General features: G+C 36.7%; 3 protein-coding genes across 3 annotated transcripts; 2 read left to right on the top strand and 1 right to left on the bottom strand.

Moving 5' to 3' along the window:
• The first annotated feature begins 1,599 nt into the window (after positions 1–1,599).
• On the top strand, positions 1,600–4,058 carry alphaTub85E (alpha-Tubulin at 85E). The gene is made up of 3 exons (XM_018113446.3): positions 1,600–1,765; positions 2,470–2,994; positions 3,115–4,058. Exons 1-3 carry the CDS (start codon positions 1,763–1,765, stop codon positions 3,934–3,936), a joined length of 1,350 nt encoding a protein of 449 aa, XP_017968935.1. The 5' UTR covers positions 1,600–1,762; the 3' UTR covers positions 3,937–4,058.
• LOC108660219 (aminopeptidase N) lies at positions 4,049–8,416 on the bottom strand. The gene is made up of 12 exons (XM_018113546.3): positions 8,336–8,416; positions 7,838–8,091; positions 7,517–7,775; positions 7,375–7,454; positions 6,808–6,997; positions 6,603–6,748; positions 6,392–6,542; positions 5,637–6,331; positions 5,289–5,472; positions 5,025–5,221; positions 4,652–4,966; positions 4,049–4,396 (listed from the first exon to the last, which is right to left on the bottom strand). The coding sequence occupies exons 1-12, from the start codon at positions 8,411–8,413 to the stop codon at positions 4,144–4,146; spliced, it is 2,802 nt and encodes a 933-aa protein (XP_017969035.2). The 5' UTR covers positions 8,414–8,416; the 3' UTR covers positions 4,049–4,143.
• Positions 8,417–9,369: 953 nt separating this feature from the next.
• On the top strand, positions 9,370–13,714 carry LOC108660218 (uncharacterized). The gene is made up of 2 exons (XM_018113544.3): positions 9,370–9,633; positions 9,696–13,714. Exons 1-2 carry the CDS (start codon positions 9,568–9,570, stop codon positions 13,596–13,598), a joined length of 3,969 nt encoding a protein of 1,322 aa, XP_017969033.1. The 5' UTR covers positions 9,370–9,567; the 3' UTR covers positions 13,599–13,714.
• The last annotated feature ends 734 nt before the right edge of the window (positions 13,715–14,448 follow it).

A 14,448-nucleotide genomic window follows, 5' to 3' on the forward strand; every position in this document is an offset into this window, starting at 1 on the left:
AACTAAAACAGTAACTGGGAAACACATGGACTTTTGATGCCTTGAAAAGGATTACATCTGTTCCTTGCACCTGAGTGAATAAATATGTATGTAATTGCTTTTGACTTTTTGGCCGCAGTTGCCCCTAATATTTGTTTTTAGCAAGCCGACTAGATGTTCAGCAAGTTGATAAGGGTGCATATCGATGCATAATATCAATGCCGTTTTGTTCAGGTGTATTGGGTTAAATTAGTATTAGTATTAATGGTTAAAACCAAAATGTTGTCTAGCAATATCTGTTGTGAGGCCTAGCAAGACTTTTACGTCATCTAGATCACTGTGCATACGATGTCCGCTATCGATACACTTATAGTCAGATTCGATTTAGCACATCCTTAGTGTGTATGGATGTATACTTTGTGCTTTTGCTCTTTAACTAATCAATGACTCAGTCTTACTCGATTTGGCACACCCTCATGATATATATGTAGTAGATACCATATCTTTTTATACCCTGAACCCATTGAAAATGGGAAATCGGGGTATAATGGTTTTGTTAAAATGTATGTAACAGGCAGAAGGAGGCGTGGCAGACCCCACAAAGTATATACATATATTCTTGATCAGGGCGACGAGTTCAGTCGATTTGACCCTGTCCGTCTGTCTGTCTGTCCGTCCGTCCGTCCGTCCGTCCGTCTGTCCGTATGTATGAACGCGTCGATCTCAGAAGATATAAGAGCTAGAGACTTCAACTTTTTTAAAAAATGTCCGTATAAATCACGCGTATATCGAGCTTATCACTAAAAAAGCATAACTAATTCAGATACTTTTTTATCGATAAAAAACCTTATCGAAGATCAAAAAAATTATATCTCCTACATCTTTCAAGCTAGAGTCTCCAAATTCAAAATGTATATTAAGATGAACTTTATACAATTTCGATTTTTTAAAATTTACCCCCCACCCCTAAATCCACCCCTCACCCTCATCTTTTTAAAAGTCGTATATCAAATACTAGAGACTTGTGCTTCGGTATACACATACATTTTAACATTATGATTACGTTCTGAAAGTTTCATTACGATCGTACGTCTAGAAATTAAATTCTTCAACAGTGTGTGTATATGCGTGTGTTTGTTTGTATGTGTATGTTTGTGCGTGTGTTTGTTTGTATGCGTGTGTGTGTGTGCGTGTGCTTGCTAATTATTATTGAAATATCAGTTGCTTGTAGGGTTCAGGGGATCTCGTAGTCGAGCAGTCTCGACTAGAGCTTTCTTACTTGTTAAACATGGGAATGAGTATAGCAAAATGTTCTGCACTTTATAATATTACTATAGCTTAATATGTAGAGATATATTTTTATGTTATTTGATTTTTCAAAGTATAAAGTAAGGTTCTTTGATTTATAAATACATAAGAATATATTGCACAAACGAGAGTACATATCATGGCGAATTTCTTGATTCGAGACATTAAATTAAACGCATCACTGAACTTAAATGCTCAACATTTGGTCGTTCGAAAGCATTCGAAAGCAAGTGGCAGAGCAGCCCTCGAAGATCGTGCTTCGAAAAATGCCCATATAAGTAATTCGCTCGACTATAAAAAGACGTGCAGAGCAGATGTCTCGACTAGTTGATTTCCAGCTGTGTTTCATTACGGACAAAAGTTTGGAGAATTACCAGATTACCATTTTTATTCCATTTTCAGCCTGTTTTTTGTTCTAAAAGGCATTTAAATCTCGTTTTAGATCCTATTATTGCTTTATCAACAAAAATAAAATATGGTAAGTAAACATAAAATAAGTATAACTTTTGTTGTAACTTTTTTCACGATTTAATTAATTTTTTTTATATTTTTAAATAATAAATTGAAAAGTAAAAATTTAGATTTTTATATTTTAATGATAAAAAAATATATATAAATAAATAAATAAAATAATAACGCTAAATTATTTATATAATTTTTAAATAAGATATAAATTAAAATTACAATTTATAAATAGTGTATACATATATACAAGATTTAATATCACATACTACATATATACATATATCATCAGTAATATGAAGATATTTATTTTTGGTATTTAGCTAACAGTATTTAGCTAAAGCAGTAATAATTTTGATGGCAGGCTACTTGTCATTTGTATGATATCATATGAATATACATATTGTATTATCACAAGTCTTTATTGTTCTTCATATACAGAAATATTATTAATTAACTAATTTAACAATTTATTAAACAAAATACTTTTACATTTTGTTGATGGGCTCAGATTTATCTCGTATATCCATATCAAATACTGGAAAACTCCCCTTTTACATACATATACATTATTCATACATTTAATTCTATATATGTATACATTTATATAAATACTCACGAAAATGTACCCACACCTACATATTGATAGAAGTATTTCACGGTCTACTGAACTGCACTTTTCTATGTAGCTCTGTATTAAATTACCTCCTTTTTTTGCAGAGGGAGTGCATTTCGGTTCATATTGGACAAGCTGGCGTTCAGATCGGCAACGCTTGCTGGGAGTTATACTGCCTGGAGCATGGAATTCAGCCTGACGGTCATATGCCCTCCGATAAGACAGTTGGTGGTGGCGATGATTCCTTCAATACTTTCTTTAGCGAAACTAGTGCTGGAAAGCATGTGCCACGCGCAGTGTTTGTCGACTTGGAGCCTACTGTGGTTGACGAAGTGCGCACTGGCACCTATCGCCAGCTGTTCCACCCGGAGCAGTTGATCACTGGCAAGGAGGACGCGGCTAACAACTATGCTCGTGGTCACTACACGATCGGAAAGGAGATTGTGGACATTGTGCTGGACCGCATCCGCAAGCTGGCCGATCAATGCACGGGTCTTCAGGGTTTTTTGGTTTTCCACTCATTCGGCGGAGGAACTGGCTCCGGATTCACATCGTTGCTCATGGAGCGTCTATCAGTTGATTATGGAAAGAAATCAAAATTAGAGTTTTCCATTTATCCAGCGCCACAAGTAAGTAAAATAATTGATGAGATAATCGGGAAATTGTGTGCAAACACACCCAAAATTTGTGACATATATAGAGTACATATGTGTATGTATTTTTAACACATTATTTCGTATCGTTTCAAGGTATCAACTGCTGTCGTCGAGCCATACAATTCGATTTTAACCACCCACACCACCCTGGAGCACTCAGACTGCGCATTTATGGTTGACAATGAGGCCATATATGACATTTGTCGTCGGAACTTAGACATCGAGCGACCCACCTATATGAACCTAAATCGCTTAATTGGCCAAATAGTTTCCTCAATAACAGCATCGTTGCGCTTCGACGGAGCACTCAATGTTGACCTAACAGAGTTCCAAACCAATTTAGTCCCCTACCCACGCATTCATTTTCCTTTGGCTACATATGCTCCCGTCATTTCCGTTGAGAAAGCTTATCACGAGCAATTAACTGTGGCTGAAATAACAAACGCTTGCTTCGAGCCCGCCAACCAGATGGTCAAGTGTGACCCACGGCATGGCAAGTATATGGCATGCTGCATGCTCTATCGCGGAGACGTGGTGCCCAAAGATGTGAATGCGGCCATCGCCACAATCAAGACGAAGCGATCAATTCAATTCGTCGACTGGTGCCCAACCGGCTTCAAAGTCGGCATCAATTATCAGCCACCCACTGTGGTGCCTGGCGGCGACTTGGCCAAGGTTCAACGTGCGGTGTGCATGTTGTCCAACACCACGGCCATTGCTGAGGCCTGGGCTCGTTTGGATCATAAGTTCGATTTAATGTATGCCAAGCGTGCATTCGTTCACTGGTACGTGGGCGAGGGCATGGAGGAAGGTGAATTCGCCGAGGCTCGGGAGGATCTGGCCGCACTCGAGAAGGACTATGAAGAGGTCGGAATTGATTCCACCACCGAGGTAGACGAAGGTGACGAATACTAAGAGATGACGAATACCTAAAGAAGAATCAAGTAGAAGAAGGATCATGTTTCATACTCTGCATAACAAACCTACGATTTTGTACAACAAAATAAATAAAATCTTTACTAAAATATGCAAATCAATATGCCAAAAATGTATTTCATTTATTATTCTTCTTTCATTATTATCTAACACACGTGCTCAAACAATTTGATATTTTCTGATCTATTATGAAGAGTTACTTGAGTTTTTGGAAAGAAAGTTGTTTAGCCAAGTTTCGATGACCGGCAGATTCTCTTCACTCCACAGAACTTCTTCTTTTATGTTGCGAAGTGACTTTTCGATTATATGTTGTGCGCTTCCGAATTCCCCAGCATGCTCTTCATAAAGCTGATGCACCATATTGTAACCTTTTTGAGTTAAAAAGAATCCAGTGGCCGAGCCTATCAAGTGGTCCCACAAGTTCGTATTATTTATTAATCTGAAAATATAATATTTAATTAAATATATATATGCTTTTAAATACTTCATATGAAAATATAATTATTTCTAATACTTGTATTTTTAAGACAATTAAGCTCTTAAAAAAAATAGGATACCGCGATATGCTTCTAACCAACATAATGCTGGTAAATGTAGAAATTCAGAACAATATATGTACATGGATAATAATAATAAATATTATATACTCCTAAATAATATTATTATTTTTCAATATAGATATAAATGTACTTACTTCTCCCGTATCGTCGTCCAGTTGCCGGATAAGAATTTTAATAACGTGTAATGGCCGCTGGAGGTAGCCGTGAGTGAGGAATATATTAAGAACTGATCGTTTTCGGTAAAGTTGGAGTTTTCTTCTAGAGTCGATTGCTCTAGCAGTCGAATAATCTTCTCAGGCTGCGTTGGACAACCGGCCAGAGTCTTCAATAAATAGGTTCGCTCGTTCTGTTTACGTGATTTTGGGAACTGAAGTACTCGCTCTATGCCGAACTGAAACTCTTCCATGGATCCCCATTTGAAAATGGGACAAATGTAATGATTTGGCACCCTGGTATACAGAAAGAGTTTAGAAAGGATATTATGTGGATTTGGGTAGAAATACTAACGGATTCTCCAAGTTTGGATCGGGTAAGTGTTGCCAGACACTGTACGCATTTTTGGCTTCTTCTATACAAGGTCGATAGCCGGCGCCGCACAAAAATCTCTTGGTCAATGAGCGCAAATCAGTTTTCCAGTTATCTTCGCCTTCAGTTTCCGCACCCAAATCTTCATATAAAGGTGTAAGCAGTATTAAGACATATTCCTGAAAGTAATAAACTATGTTGTTATCAATGCCATTAGTGTTTTGTGCTGCCTATTTTGATAGTTGCCTCAAATCTCTTATGGACTTCCGGCATATCAATATGCCGACCAATTTGATCAATAAACGTGAACACCGGATTCCATACAATATGATTTCGTTCAAATTTCATAAATAATGTCATGTTGAGGGCCGTTGCAAAACTCAAATCGCCAGCATATGCGAGATTCCAAGCATCGTGCAAGAGTTTTGACCTGAAAGCGTAAAATTGTATTAAGAAGTCTAACTTCCAAACACATATTGAGTTATTTAAACTTGCACTGAGTTCCAGACCTATCATAGTTTATAGAACTCAAAGTAAATATTAATCCTATCAGCAGGATAGCTTTGCTGTTGGGGAATAATTTTGAAAGCTCACCTCGTGTATGTTGGAACCAGAGTTCGACCGGTTTCAGTTTGTAAAAATTTGGAGAGCATTTGCCAATTCCGTTCATCGTAATTGACAGGAAAAGGACCTATTTCTTCTTGGTTGACAATAATAAATTGGTCACTGGGTGGCATGTTGTCAATTGTCATTTCCCGAGACCTTTCCATCCACACGTAGGGAGTGCAATTTGAGAAATTGAGTGCATCTTGGCGGTTTAAAACTATTGGAATCCACCAAAGCATTTTCTCCTGTTCAGGCACGTCGTGTGGTCTCTCCCTGAGGTAGAGTTTTTGCTGAACAGCTGCGGTTCGTTTTTCGTAATCCCTGCGAACAGTTACGACAGGTAACCGATGAATCGCAAACCACGAGTCGACAATGTCGTCCACATGATATTGGCTGTTGAGCGTTCCATGCATTGTCGCCTGCTTGGTTAGCGCACTCCAAAGATCATTTCCAACAAATGTCTTATACTGATGCTCCTCAATGAACGTTCTGAGACCCCTTTGGAACGAGTCTTTGCCCAAAGTAAAGTTTAGCATGCGTATAACAAGCTCTAATTTGTACGATATTGTCTCTTGCTTCATCGCTGTAATGCGGGAATGGGGGTATCTTTTACTAAACTCGTAATATATTGAATAAAGCGTCGTCATAGGATATTTGCCATTGAATTCGATGCCACCATCTATCTATATATGTATTTTATTTATTGCAATTTGAATTCGTATTTATGCAATCTTACTTCTCACCTTAAAGACAATATCTGCCGCTAAGAAGCTGGCCAGGGCCTTGTTTAGATGGGCATCAGTCCACCACTCAGGGGTCACCCACGAGCCAATCCATTGATATATCAACTCTTGTGCTATGTCATAATAACGATTTTGCGTAAGATCGCTTTCTCTAATCAAAAATATGATCAAGTATTAAAATATGTTTTATGCTCCAGGATGTTGTTCTTACTTAAACAGCAAAAGTCCCCAATTATCTACCGGGCGCACCACCTGTAGCTCAGGAATGACAACCACATCGATTTTAGATAAAGGCAAGGATACATTAAAATATCTTTGAATTGCTTTGTGAACAATTATAACTTTTTGGTGGATTTCCTAAAAACCATATCAACAATTTAAAATTACAATTTAAGATTATTATTATCATTTTTTACCTTAAATTGGTTTGCATTATCTTCAAATCCCCAAAGACTTAATACTGGTTCTGTTTGGATTGATGTATCTTCATCAAGTTTAATCTCATTTTGTAATTTTTTAAGATTTGCCGTCACAAAACCAAATGTGAAGGCAGACATCGGTGGGGTTGTTTCGAAATAGTCAATTACATAATCTTTTAAAGTAGAACTGCAATCAAAAATATACAAATATTATAAATGAATAAATAAGTATTGGAAGCGTCTTAGGCACCAATGGTAGACTATTAAAAAAGATTTGAGTGGACAGAATGTAATCTTTATTTATAAGACTACAATTTTTATTTGATTCCAACACTTCTTTAAATCTTGAGTATTATGCATAAGTTTGAATTGAATTATTTGAAGAAGATAGATTCCTCTATCCATAACTCAATAAATTAAAATATTGAAAACCACGAAAAATATTTGTATTTAAAATTCAAATAAAGTACTGTAATATAAATTAAATTTATCTCTCTCTTTTACTATTATTAATTTAAGATTTCTTAAACATACTTTATTTATTATATATGATTTTAAACTTACTGATTAATTGTTCGATTAAGTGGAGTGTTGAAAATCGTAAATAAATGGCTTGGTCTGGTAATGGAGACTGTAAATGGAACCTATAATAATTAATATATGATATTTTATTTATGGAAATATTTTTAATATGTATTGAGAATACTTTGAATCCAGGTTCATCGAAGCAGGGAAACAACCGTCGAGCGTTATTCGGTCTTAGGTAAGTGGCTAAATAAGTCCAATTTGAATAGGATCCCTTGAATAGTCCTTCTCCACTCTCCCAAATACTTCCTTCAAACGGAATTTCCAAAATGCATTCACTGCCTTCTTTAATGGCCTCCTTCAGGTAAATGATATAAATTGTCTTCTTCGGGAATCGACTTCCACGTACAACAGATATATTTTCAGATAACTGTGAATCACTATAGAAACCGAAGTGATGAATATTTAAATTCATATTTGACCCTCAAACTATAATGCATACCTATTATTCGTATTTATTTTTCGTAATACAATTTTCTTATCATTGATATCCAAATTGAAGTGAGCGTGAATCGAAATTTTCTTTGAGTCTGATTTCCACGTCAAATTCATTTTTATTATACCAGAGAATGCATTTTCTTCAATTTTCGGTTCTAAATGAATATCATAGCTCTGAGGAATAACATCTTTCGGCAGTCGGTCATCAGTAATAAGCGGATAGGAAGCTGATGGGTCAATGCTGCGTTTAATGGTAACCTAAAACAGAGATATTTTTAAGACTTCAATGTAAATGTCAACTGAGAATATAGGACTTGTTGAGTACCAAGAAGAAGAGCAACGAGCCTTACGAGAATAACTTGATTCGCAACCCTGATTGGATTATTGAATTAAAAGGAAATGTTATTCAATGGTATATTGAATTAATATATTTTTAAAGGACAGATATCTTAGACTTTAGCTGGAATCGAAGCGTGGACTTTGTAAAATCTTTGCAACTTACATGACCTGCTTCATAAACAGAAAACAGTAAACAAAAGTATATTAGCGCACTGCATCCTTGCAACTTAAGGAATCCCATTTCCTGAAAATTAAAGAAGATAATATTCAAAATAGGCATAAGTCATATATATTTGACTTACAGGTAAAACATAAGTTGTTTGTGCATACTTTATGGGTAACACTATTATTTAATTCGTAAATGGAAGAGATCAACTATTATAAATATACAGGTATTATTATCAAATCAGTTGCTTCAGTAATTCTGGCACATCTTTAACTCTTTAGTTGAAATTCCATTATGAAAGTTGATTTATTAATCTGATTGAATGTCATACAGGACTAAGTTCTTAAAACAGGTTTTTATTCTTAACGATCAAAAACAGTCAAATTTGGTATAAAATTATGATATTTTTAGGCTATGTAAATTTTGATCTATTCAAAGAGCAGTTCAATACTTAAAAAGTTCGTTTGTGAGAAGTGTATACCTACACCCATATAAATATATTATATCATACTTTTATGATATTTTAATATAATTATTCAAAGGTTCTCCTATGGAATTAAAGATTTGTTAGTGGGTGTGCCGCAAAAAACACAAGTACTTCAATAGAATGGATACGAAGAAATGTTTCAATTTGTTTAACTCATTTTCCATTTCGCTACTGAAATTTGCAAAAATCACTAATTGATATAATCGTTATCTAAACAATATTTTTAAAAGAAGAAAATTAAAAAAAAAAAATGCCCTAGAAAAAAAAGAATCTTGTTAAGCCATTTCGAGTCACATTTTTATTTATTTTTTATTTATGCGTCTGCGGGTGAAAATGCGGCAAACAGCTAAATTGGCTATATACTCTGAAAAAAAAAAAAATAATAATTTAATTTAAAAATATTTGAAATCTAGTTTGTATTTGTTAAAATCAAATTATTTTCCGACTAGAAATTTATATCAATATATTTGGAATCAAGTTTAATCTATTAAATTATTATGTACAATTAAATCAAATTAAATTATTATATACAATTTTTATTATTAACGACAAATATAAGCACCCGATTTGTTCTTTCAAATGTAAGGGGTATAATGCACACATTTGATAAGAGAGATAAAGAAATTTAACTGAATCGAGATAAAGAATGAAAAGATAACTCGGACTGCGTTTTTGTTTTTAGATGTGAAAGATAAATCGTAAAGTGCTGTGCGCATCTGTTGATGCTTTTTGGCTTCTTAAAATGCCTAAGCGATTCGTATTACTTCTACTCGTGTGGCTACATACTTCCTGTACTTTAACCAAAAAGGTCGTAGATGAGTCAGAGATCATATTCCATAACTTCAAAGTCTATTCTTTGACCATGTGCAGGTTCAGAAATGCGAAGACAACATTACGGAGACAAGCGAAGGCACAGCCTATTGGAAATTTCGAGGCACGCGTTACACAACCTCCGAAGACTTTCTTTGCTGGAAGGAAAGTGGCGAAGTCTTGGTGCGCGAGTGCAACACAGCTACGGGACAGTGGGTGCCAGAGAATGTCGTATGCAAGCAGAGAGAAAGGCATCAGACGTATTGCCCAGAGGACTTGGTGGAAATCAGGGATCAAGATGGTGACGTTCTATGTCTAAAAGTCTCGTCGAAGCCTCAGAAGTATGATGACAGCTTTTGCCAGGGGGCAGATCTAATTTTCCCACACAAATTATCTAAACAAGCAGTTGTAAGTCTTACAAAGTTCTTGAACGAGAGCAAACTAACCGAGTATTGGCTGCCAGTTCAGCGCGAGAGTAGATATTTGCCATTTAAGATACGCCTGCCCGGTGAGCAATGGGGGGAAGTGGTGGATGATAAGACGAACATCTTAGATTTTAGATCTGATAAGAAATGCATGTCCATTCGCTCTTCACACCAGGAACAAAACAAAATCCGAAAGGTACAGAAGACCGACTTTAGCCAAACGATTACGGACTGCGATGAATTATTGCATGCGATTTGTGTGTTTGAAGGTGACCTCACAACAAGCTCAGGATGCCCCAAAGGACAAGGCGCTCTTAACTATCGTCCAAGTGAATGCTATGGGGTCGAATGGAGAAATGTGTCAAACAATCCACAAGATGAGATACGCATTAATGAATACTTCCGGAAACGTAATACTTTGAGATTGGTACTAAAGCACCTGCCCAAGGAGCAGAAAAAAGAATTCTTTCAAGTTGGCAATTTCGCGGACAGATTTAACGAAGAGTATGCGATTACCATGAATAAGGACGAGGTGGTGCGAGTTGTTCATCTTGAAAATAATTTGAAATTTCCGTTTCTATATAAAAGACAAATTACCACTCAGGTGAACCCCGTTCAACTAATGCTGAAATTCGATGCAGCTTTGCAGGAATTAATTTTAGTGGTTTACTATGGGGAGTATCTATGGCGCATGAATGAAGACGATGAAGGCGTTCGGTGCTTCACCAATGCTGACTATGAGCTTCAGCGAACCTCCAAAATTGACCTCATTTGGGAAAATAAAGATAGGACCAAGTCGATCTTTAAAGTCAAGCTGGTTGGCGAGGGTCCAGGCGAATATTGGTGCGAGGGACACACGATTTTTGACTTTCATTTGGTGACTAGTCCCCGCGTAGTGGCAGAGAAAGAGAGACGGGGCCATTCCTTTGCAGTGAAGCTGAATGTGAATTGCACAGTTTACAACAAAAATATTTTTGAGAACCTGTGCAAAAATATCAATAAAAATTCGAAGACACTTGCCAAGAACGTACTAGGTGAACTGCGTAGGAAAAGCAAAGACTTTTCCCGAGATCTAGTTATACATAATGCACGAATTATGCGTATTGTAAAGATTACAGCTCAGGATATGGAATGTTGGGTCCACCTGACCGCCTCGCTGAAGAACTCGGCAGTGGATAATAGCGAGGAAGAAAGCAGCGAAGAGAACGATAGCTCTGAGAATGACGATCAGGTCAGGCACGATACGTCGGTTCGCATGACAGTGTGGAACCTGCTGAAGAAAGCGATATCGGCGCACACCCACTGTAAGAACTCTGTTGTAGTACGAAGCACAGAGTATTGCTTTCCAGATACTTTCCGTTTGGACAACGACGAAGCCTATCAGTGGAAGCAGGCGAAGATCGGCCAGGTGGGCACCCTATCGAAATTGTGTCTGCAGGGCAATGGAATGCCTTACACCCGGAAATGCAACGGCAATTTCATAGAGGGTGCCTATTGGGAGACGCTGAATGAAATTCCGATATGTGAAGCGCACAAAACGGACTTGAAAGTCACCAAAACTCTGTACAACTTGGCAAGCTCCAAAAAGCTAAAGACCTCTCCAGAAAAAGTGGTAAAGCAAGTTAAAAAGATTTTACAAGATAATGCCAAAAAGTTTATACCTGTCGACATACACTTTGCTGCCAATATTGTTCAGGTCTCCGTGCGTAATTTGGATAATTACGTTCTGAGCTTAACGACAAATACAACAACCATTGAGGAGCAAATTCGAGCCTACACAGCTTTCAAGGAAACTACGCAGGATCTTATACATATTTACAACTATTTAATAGATGTAAAAGAAAAAACGTTGAAAATGTCTGCCAAATTGAACTCAACCAACAAACTACTCGAGGCATTTGAGAACGCCCTATCCGCGCAGTCTGTGCTACCGGACCTGAGAGGAATTGGTAACTCCAATGAATTCGAGTCAAGCTCCGACTTTGAGGTATTGGACTATGACGATATTGGCGTCTCTGTGAAAATATCTCCGAATTTATTATATTTCATACTTAATCCGCTAATTGCGAATATTTCCGGAATCGCAATGTTTAAAAACAATAACGACACTGAGCTCCCGTATTCATTAAAAGGTGCTTTTCGAAATGAGCACTATCGCTTCCTGCAGTCCAATCATGAAATAGAGGACTTCATCAACGAACCTGACCTGCAATTCGCTACCTATGTACCAGAGAATCTCCTATCACAATTGGACACAATTTTGAATGCAAATAATATTACAGAAGTCACAAATACTATTGTGGTCATCAAAGTCTACTCGAACGACAAACTCTTCCAATCACAAGCTAATCAGACTGCCCAATCCGCATTGGGACGGGTCGTCTCCATATCCTTGCCCGGACATAGCACGCAACTGCCTGAAGATTTGCCAATCGCCTTCCGCATTTGGCAGAGTGATTCATTGAAACACAATACAAGTATAGATATGTGTAGCTATTGGAACTTTGAGAGTTGGGCCTCGGATGGCATTAGGCAGGAATCGAATCGCTCAGATATAAGCTCTGATATTGTGCTCTGTCAGGTCAGCCATCTGACGCCATTTGCTTACCTAGTGGGCTTCAATTTTACAGTGGAGGAATCGGATGAGGCTAATGTGCGGCCAAATCATGGCCAGGCCCTAGACATTATAACAGTTACGGGCTGTACCCTATCGCTACTGGGCATATCAGGCATATTCATAACGGCAGCAATATTTAGTTCGTGGCGCCAAAAGCCATCATCCAAGGTTTTACTTCAACTATCGGCTGCTATCGCTTTGCAAATGATAATTCTTTGCTTTATCAACACTGAAGAATATTCCCTGCACTTGATTATCAACAAGATCATACCCAGTTGCGTTGCCATTGGAGCCCTGCTCCATTACTCCGTATTGGTCCAGTTTTTCTGGATGATATTAATCGCCTATTTGCAGTTTAAGCGATATGTTCAGGTATTCGGCGGAGGTCGACCGAACAGATTTTTCATGAAAGCAACGATCTTCTGTTGGGGCATACCTCTCATACCCGTAGTGCTTGCTGCTGTGCTAGACCATGATTCGTTTAGTAAGGGTCCCATCTGCTACCCCTCCGGCTATGCTCTTTATTTTGGAATAATCATGCCGATTTCAATCATTATAATTGCTAACTTTATAATCTTTTGCCTTATCATATATAACATATTGGTGAGCTCGAGCCTCCCAATCAGGCGCAATGACACGCCAGTTTTAATATATCAGATACGCCTGTCGGTACTGCTTTTCTTCCTGTTGGGCTTTACGTGGTGCTTCGGTATTCTATCCTCCATAAAAGCTGGAATCGTATTCTCATACCTTTTCAGTCTGACAGCAACACTGCAAGGGTTCGTTATATTCCTATACTTTATTATCTTAGATCCTGTCACGCGACGCATGTGGGGTAAATTTGTTTGCCAACTTTGCTCGAATGACAAAAGTTTCCTTCAAAGTTCAAGTTCTGATAAAGACACTACGCAGACATACTAATCACTTTTTTGTGTATTTTGCTTATATAACTTTCTTAATAATTTAATATTGTTAAACATTCAGTATGACTACAAAAATATATTTATAGTACGAATAATTTATACCTTTGCAATGATAATAATTAATGAATAAACAACTTTTGTGAAAAAACACATTTTTTAATTTTTTATGATATATATTTTTTATGATAATTATTGTATATATATTTTAGCTATTTTATAAATAAATAAAAAACCCTAATATTTGGCACAAACTTTTTCTAATTAATTTTGTATTTACTGCTGAGTTGAAAACAAAAAAGAATACAAAACGAAGGAGTTGCCATGCCCTTTAGACTTCAATGAGTCATTAACTAAATTTGGGTGAATAATGATTTATTACTGTAAAAGAAAGTTTGTCGCGCACTCACTCTGACTTGTTTGCACATCTTGACTAATCTTTAATCATCTCAACATTTATTTATTTAGCTTTCTTATCAAGCTAACTACGAACTAATTATCAACGGAATTCATTTTTTTAGTCCTTAAAAATGAGTATCAGCATTATTAACAGAGATGAGAGCAAACAAATCTTTAAACCATCAATTTTATGTGTAGTGATGTAGAACGCTTTGCAATTTCACCAACTTTTTCTAGTAAAATTAATAGTCAAAGTTGTAACTATAAGGTGTTCTTATCACACATCGTGTTGAGAAAAAAAAATAAATGAACTGTAGTAATATCTTTATATATAAAAAAGACTCTCGGTCTTAGAGGGTTTCCAGTGGGCCGCATTAAACTGTGGAACTGACGATACTATACATACGATTCACTCTATAAATGTGTTTAGAGGTTTTATGTATATATTTCAA

Source organism: Drosophila navojoa, chromosome 2, assembly GCF_054131105.1.
Source record: "Drosophila navojoa isolate 15081-1374.11 chromosome 2, UAZ_NAV_1.0, whole genome shotgun sequence".
Classification (NCBI taxonomy): Eukaryota; Metazoa; Arthropoda; class Insecta; order Diptera; family Drosophilidae; genus Drosophila; species Drosophila navojoa.

Excerpts from the sequence above, each read along its gene's own strand:
- alphaTub85E (XM_018113446.3), top strand. Across the intron at positions 2,995-3,114 it reads CCATTTATCCAGCGCCACAA|GTATCAACTGCTGTCGTCGA; the intron begins GTAAGTAAAATA and ends TATCGTTTCAAG.
- LOC108660219 (XM_018113546.3), bottom strand. The coding sequence starts at position 8,413 with ATGGGATTCCTTAAGTTGCAAGGATGCAGTGCGCTAATATACTTTTGT. Across the intron at positions 8,092-8,335 it reads CTGTTTATGAAGCAGGTCAT|GTTACCATTAAACGCAGCAT; the intron begins GTAAGTTGCAAA and ends TCTCTGTTTTAG. Across the intron at positions 6,332-6,391 it reads CGGCAGATATTGTCTTTAAG|ATAGATGGTGGCATCGAATT; the intron begins GTGAGAAGTAAG and ends ATACATATATAG.
- LOC108660218 (XM_018113544.3), top strand. The coding sequence starts at position 9,568 with ATGCCTAAGCGATTCGTATTACTTCTACTCGTGTGGCTACATACTTCC. Across the intron at positions 9,634-9,695 it reads CCTGTACTTTAACCAAAAAG|GTTCAGAAATGCGAAGACAA; the intron begins GTCGTAGATGAG and ends GACCATGTGCAG.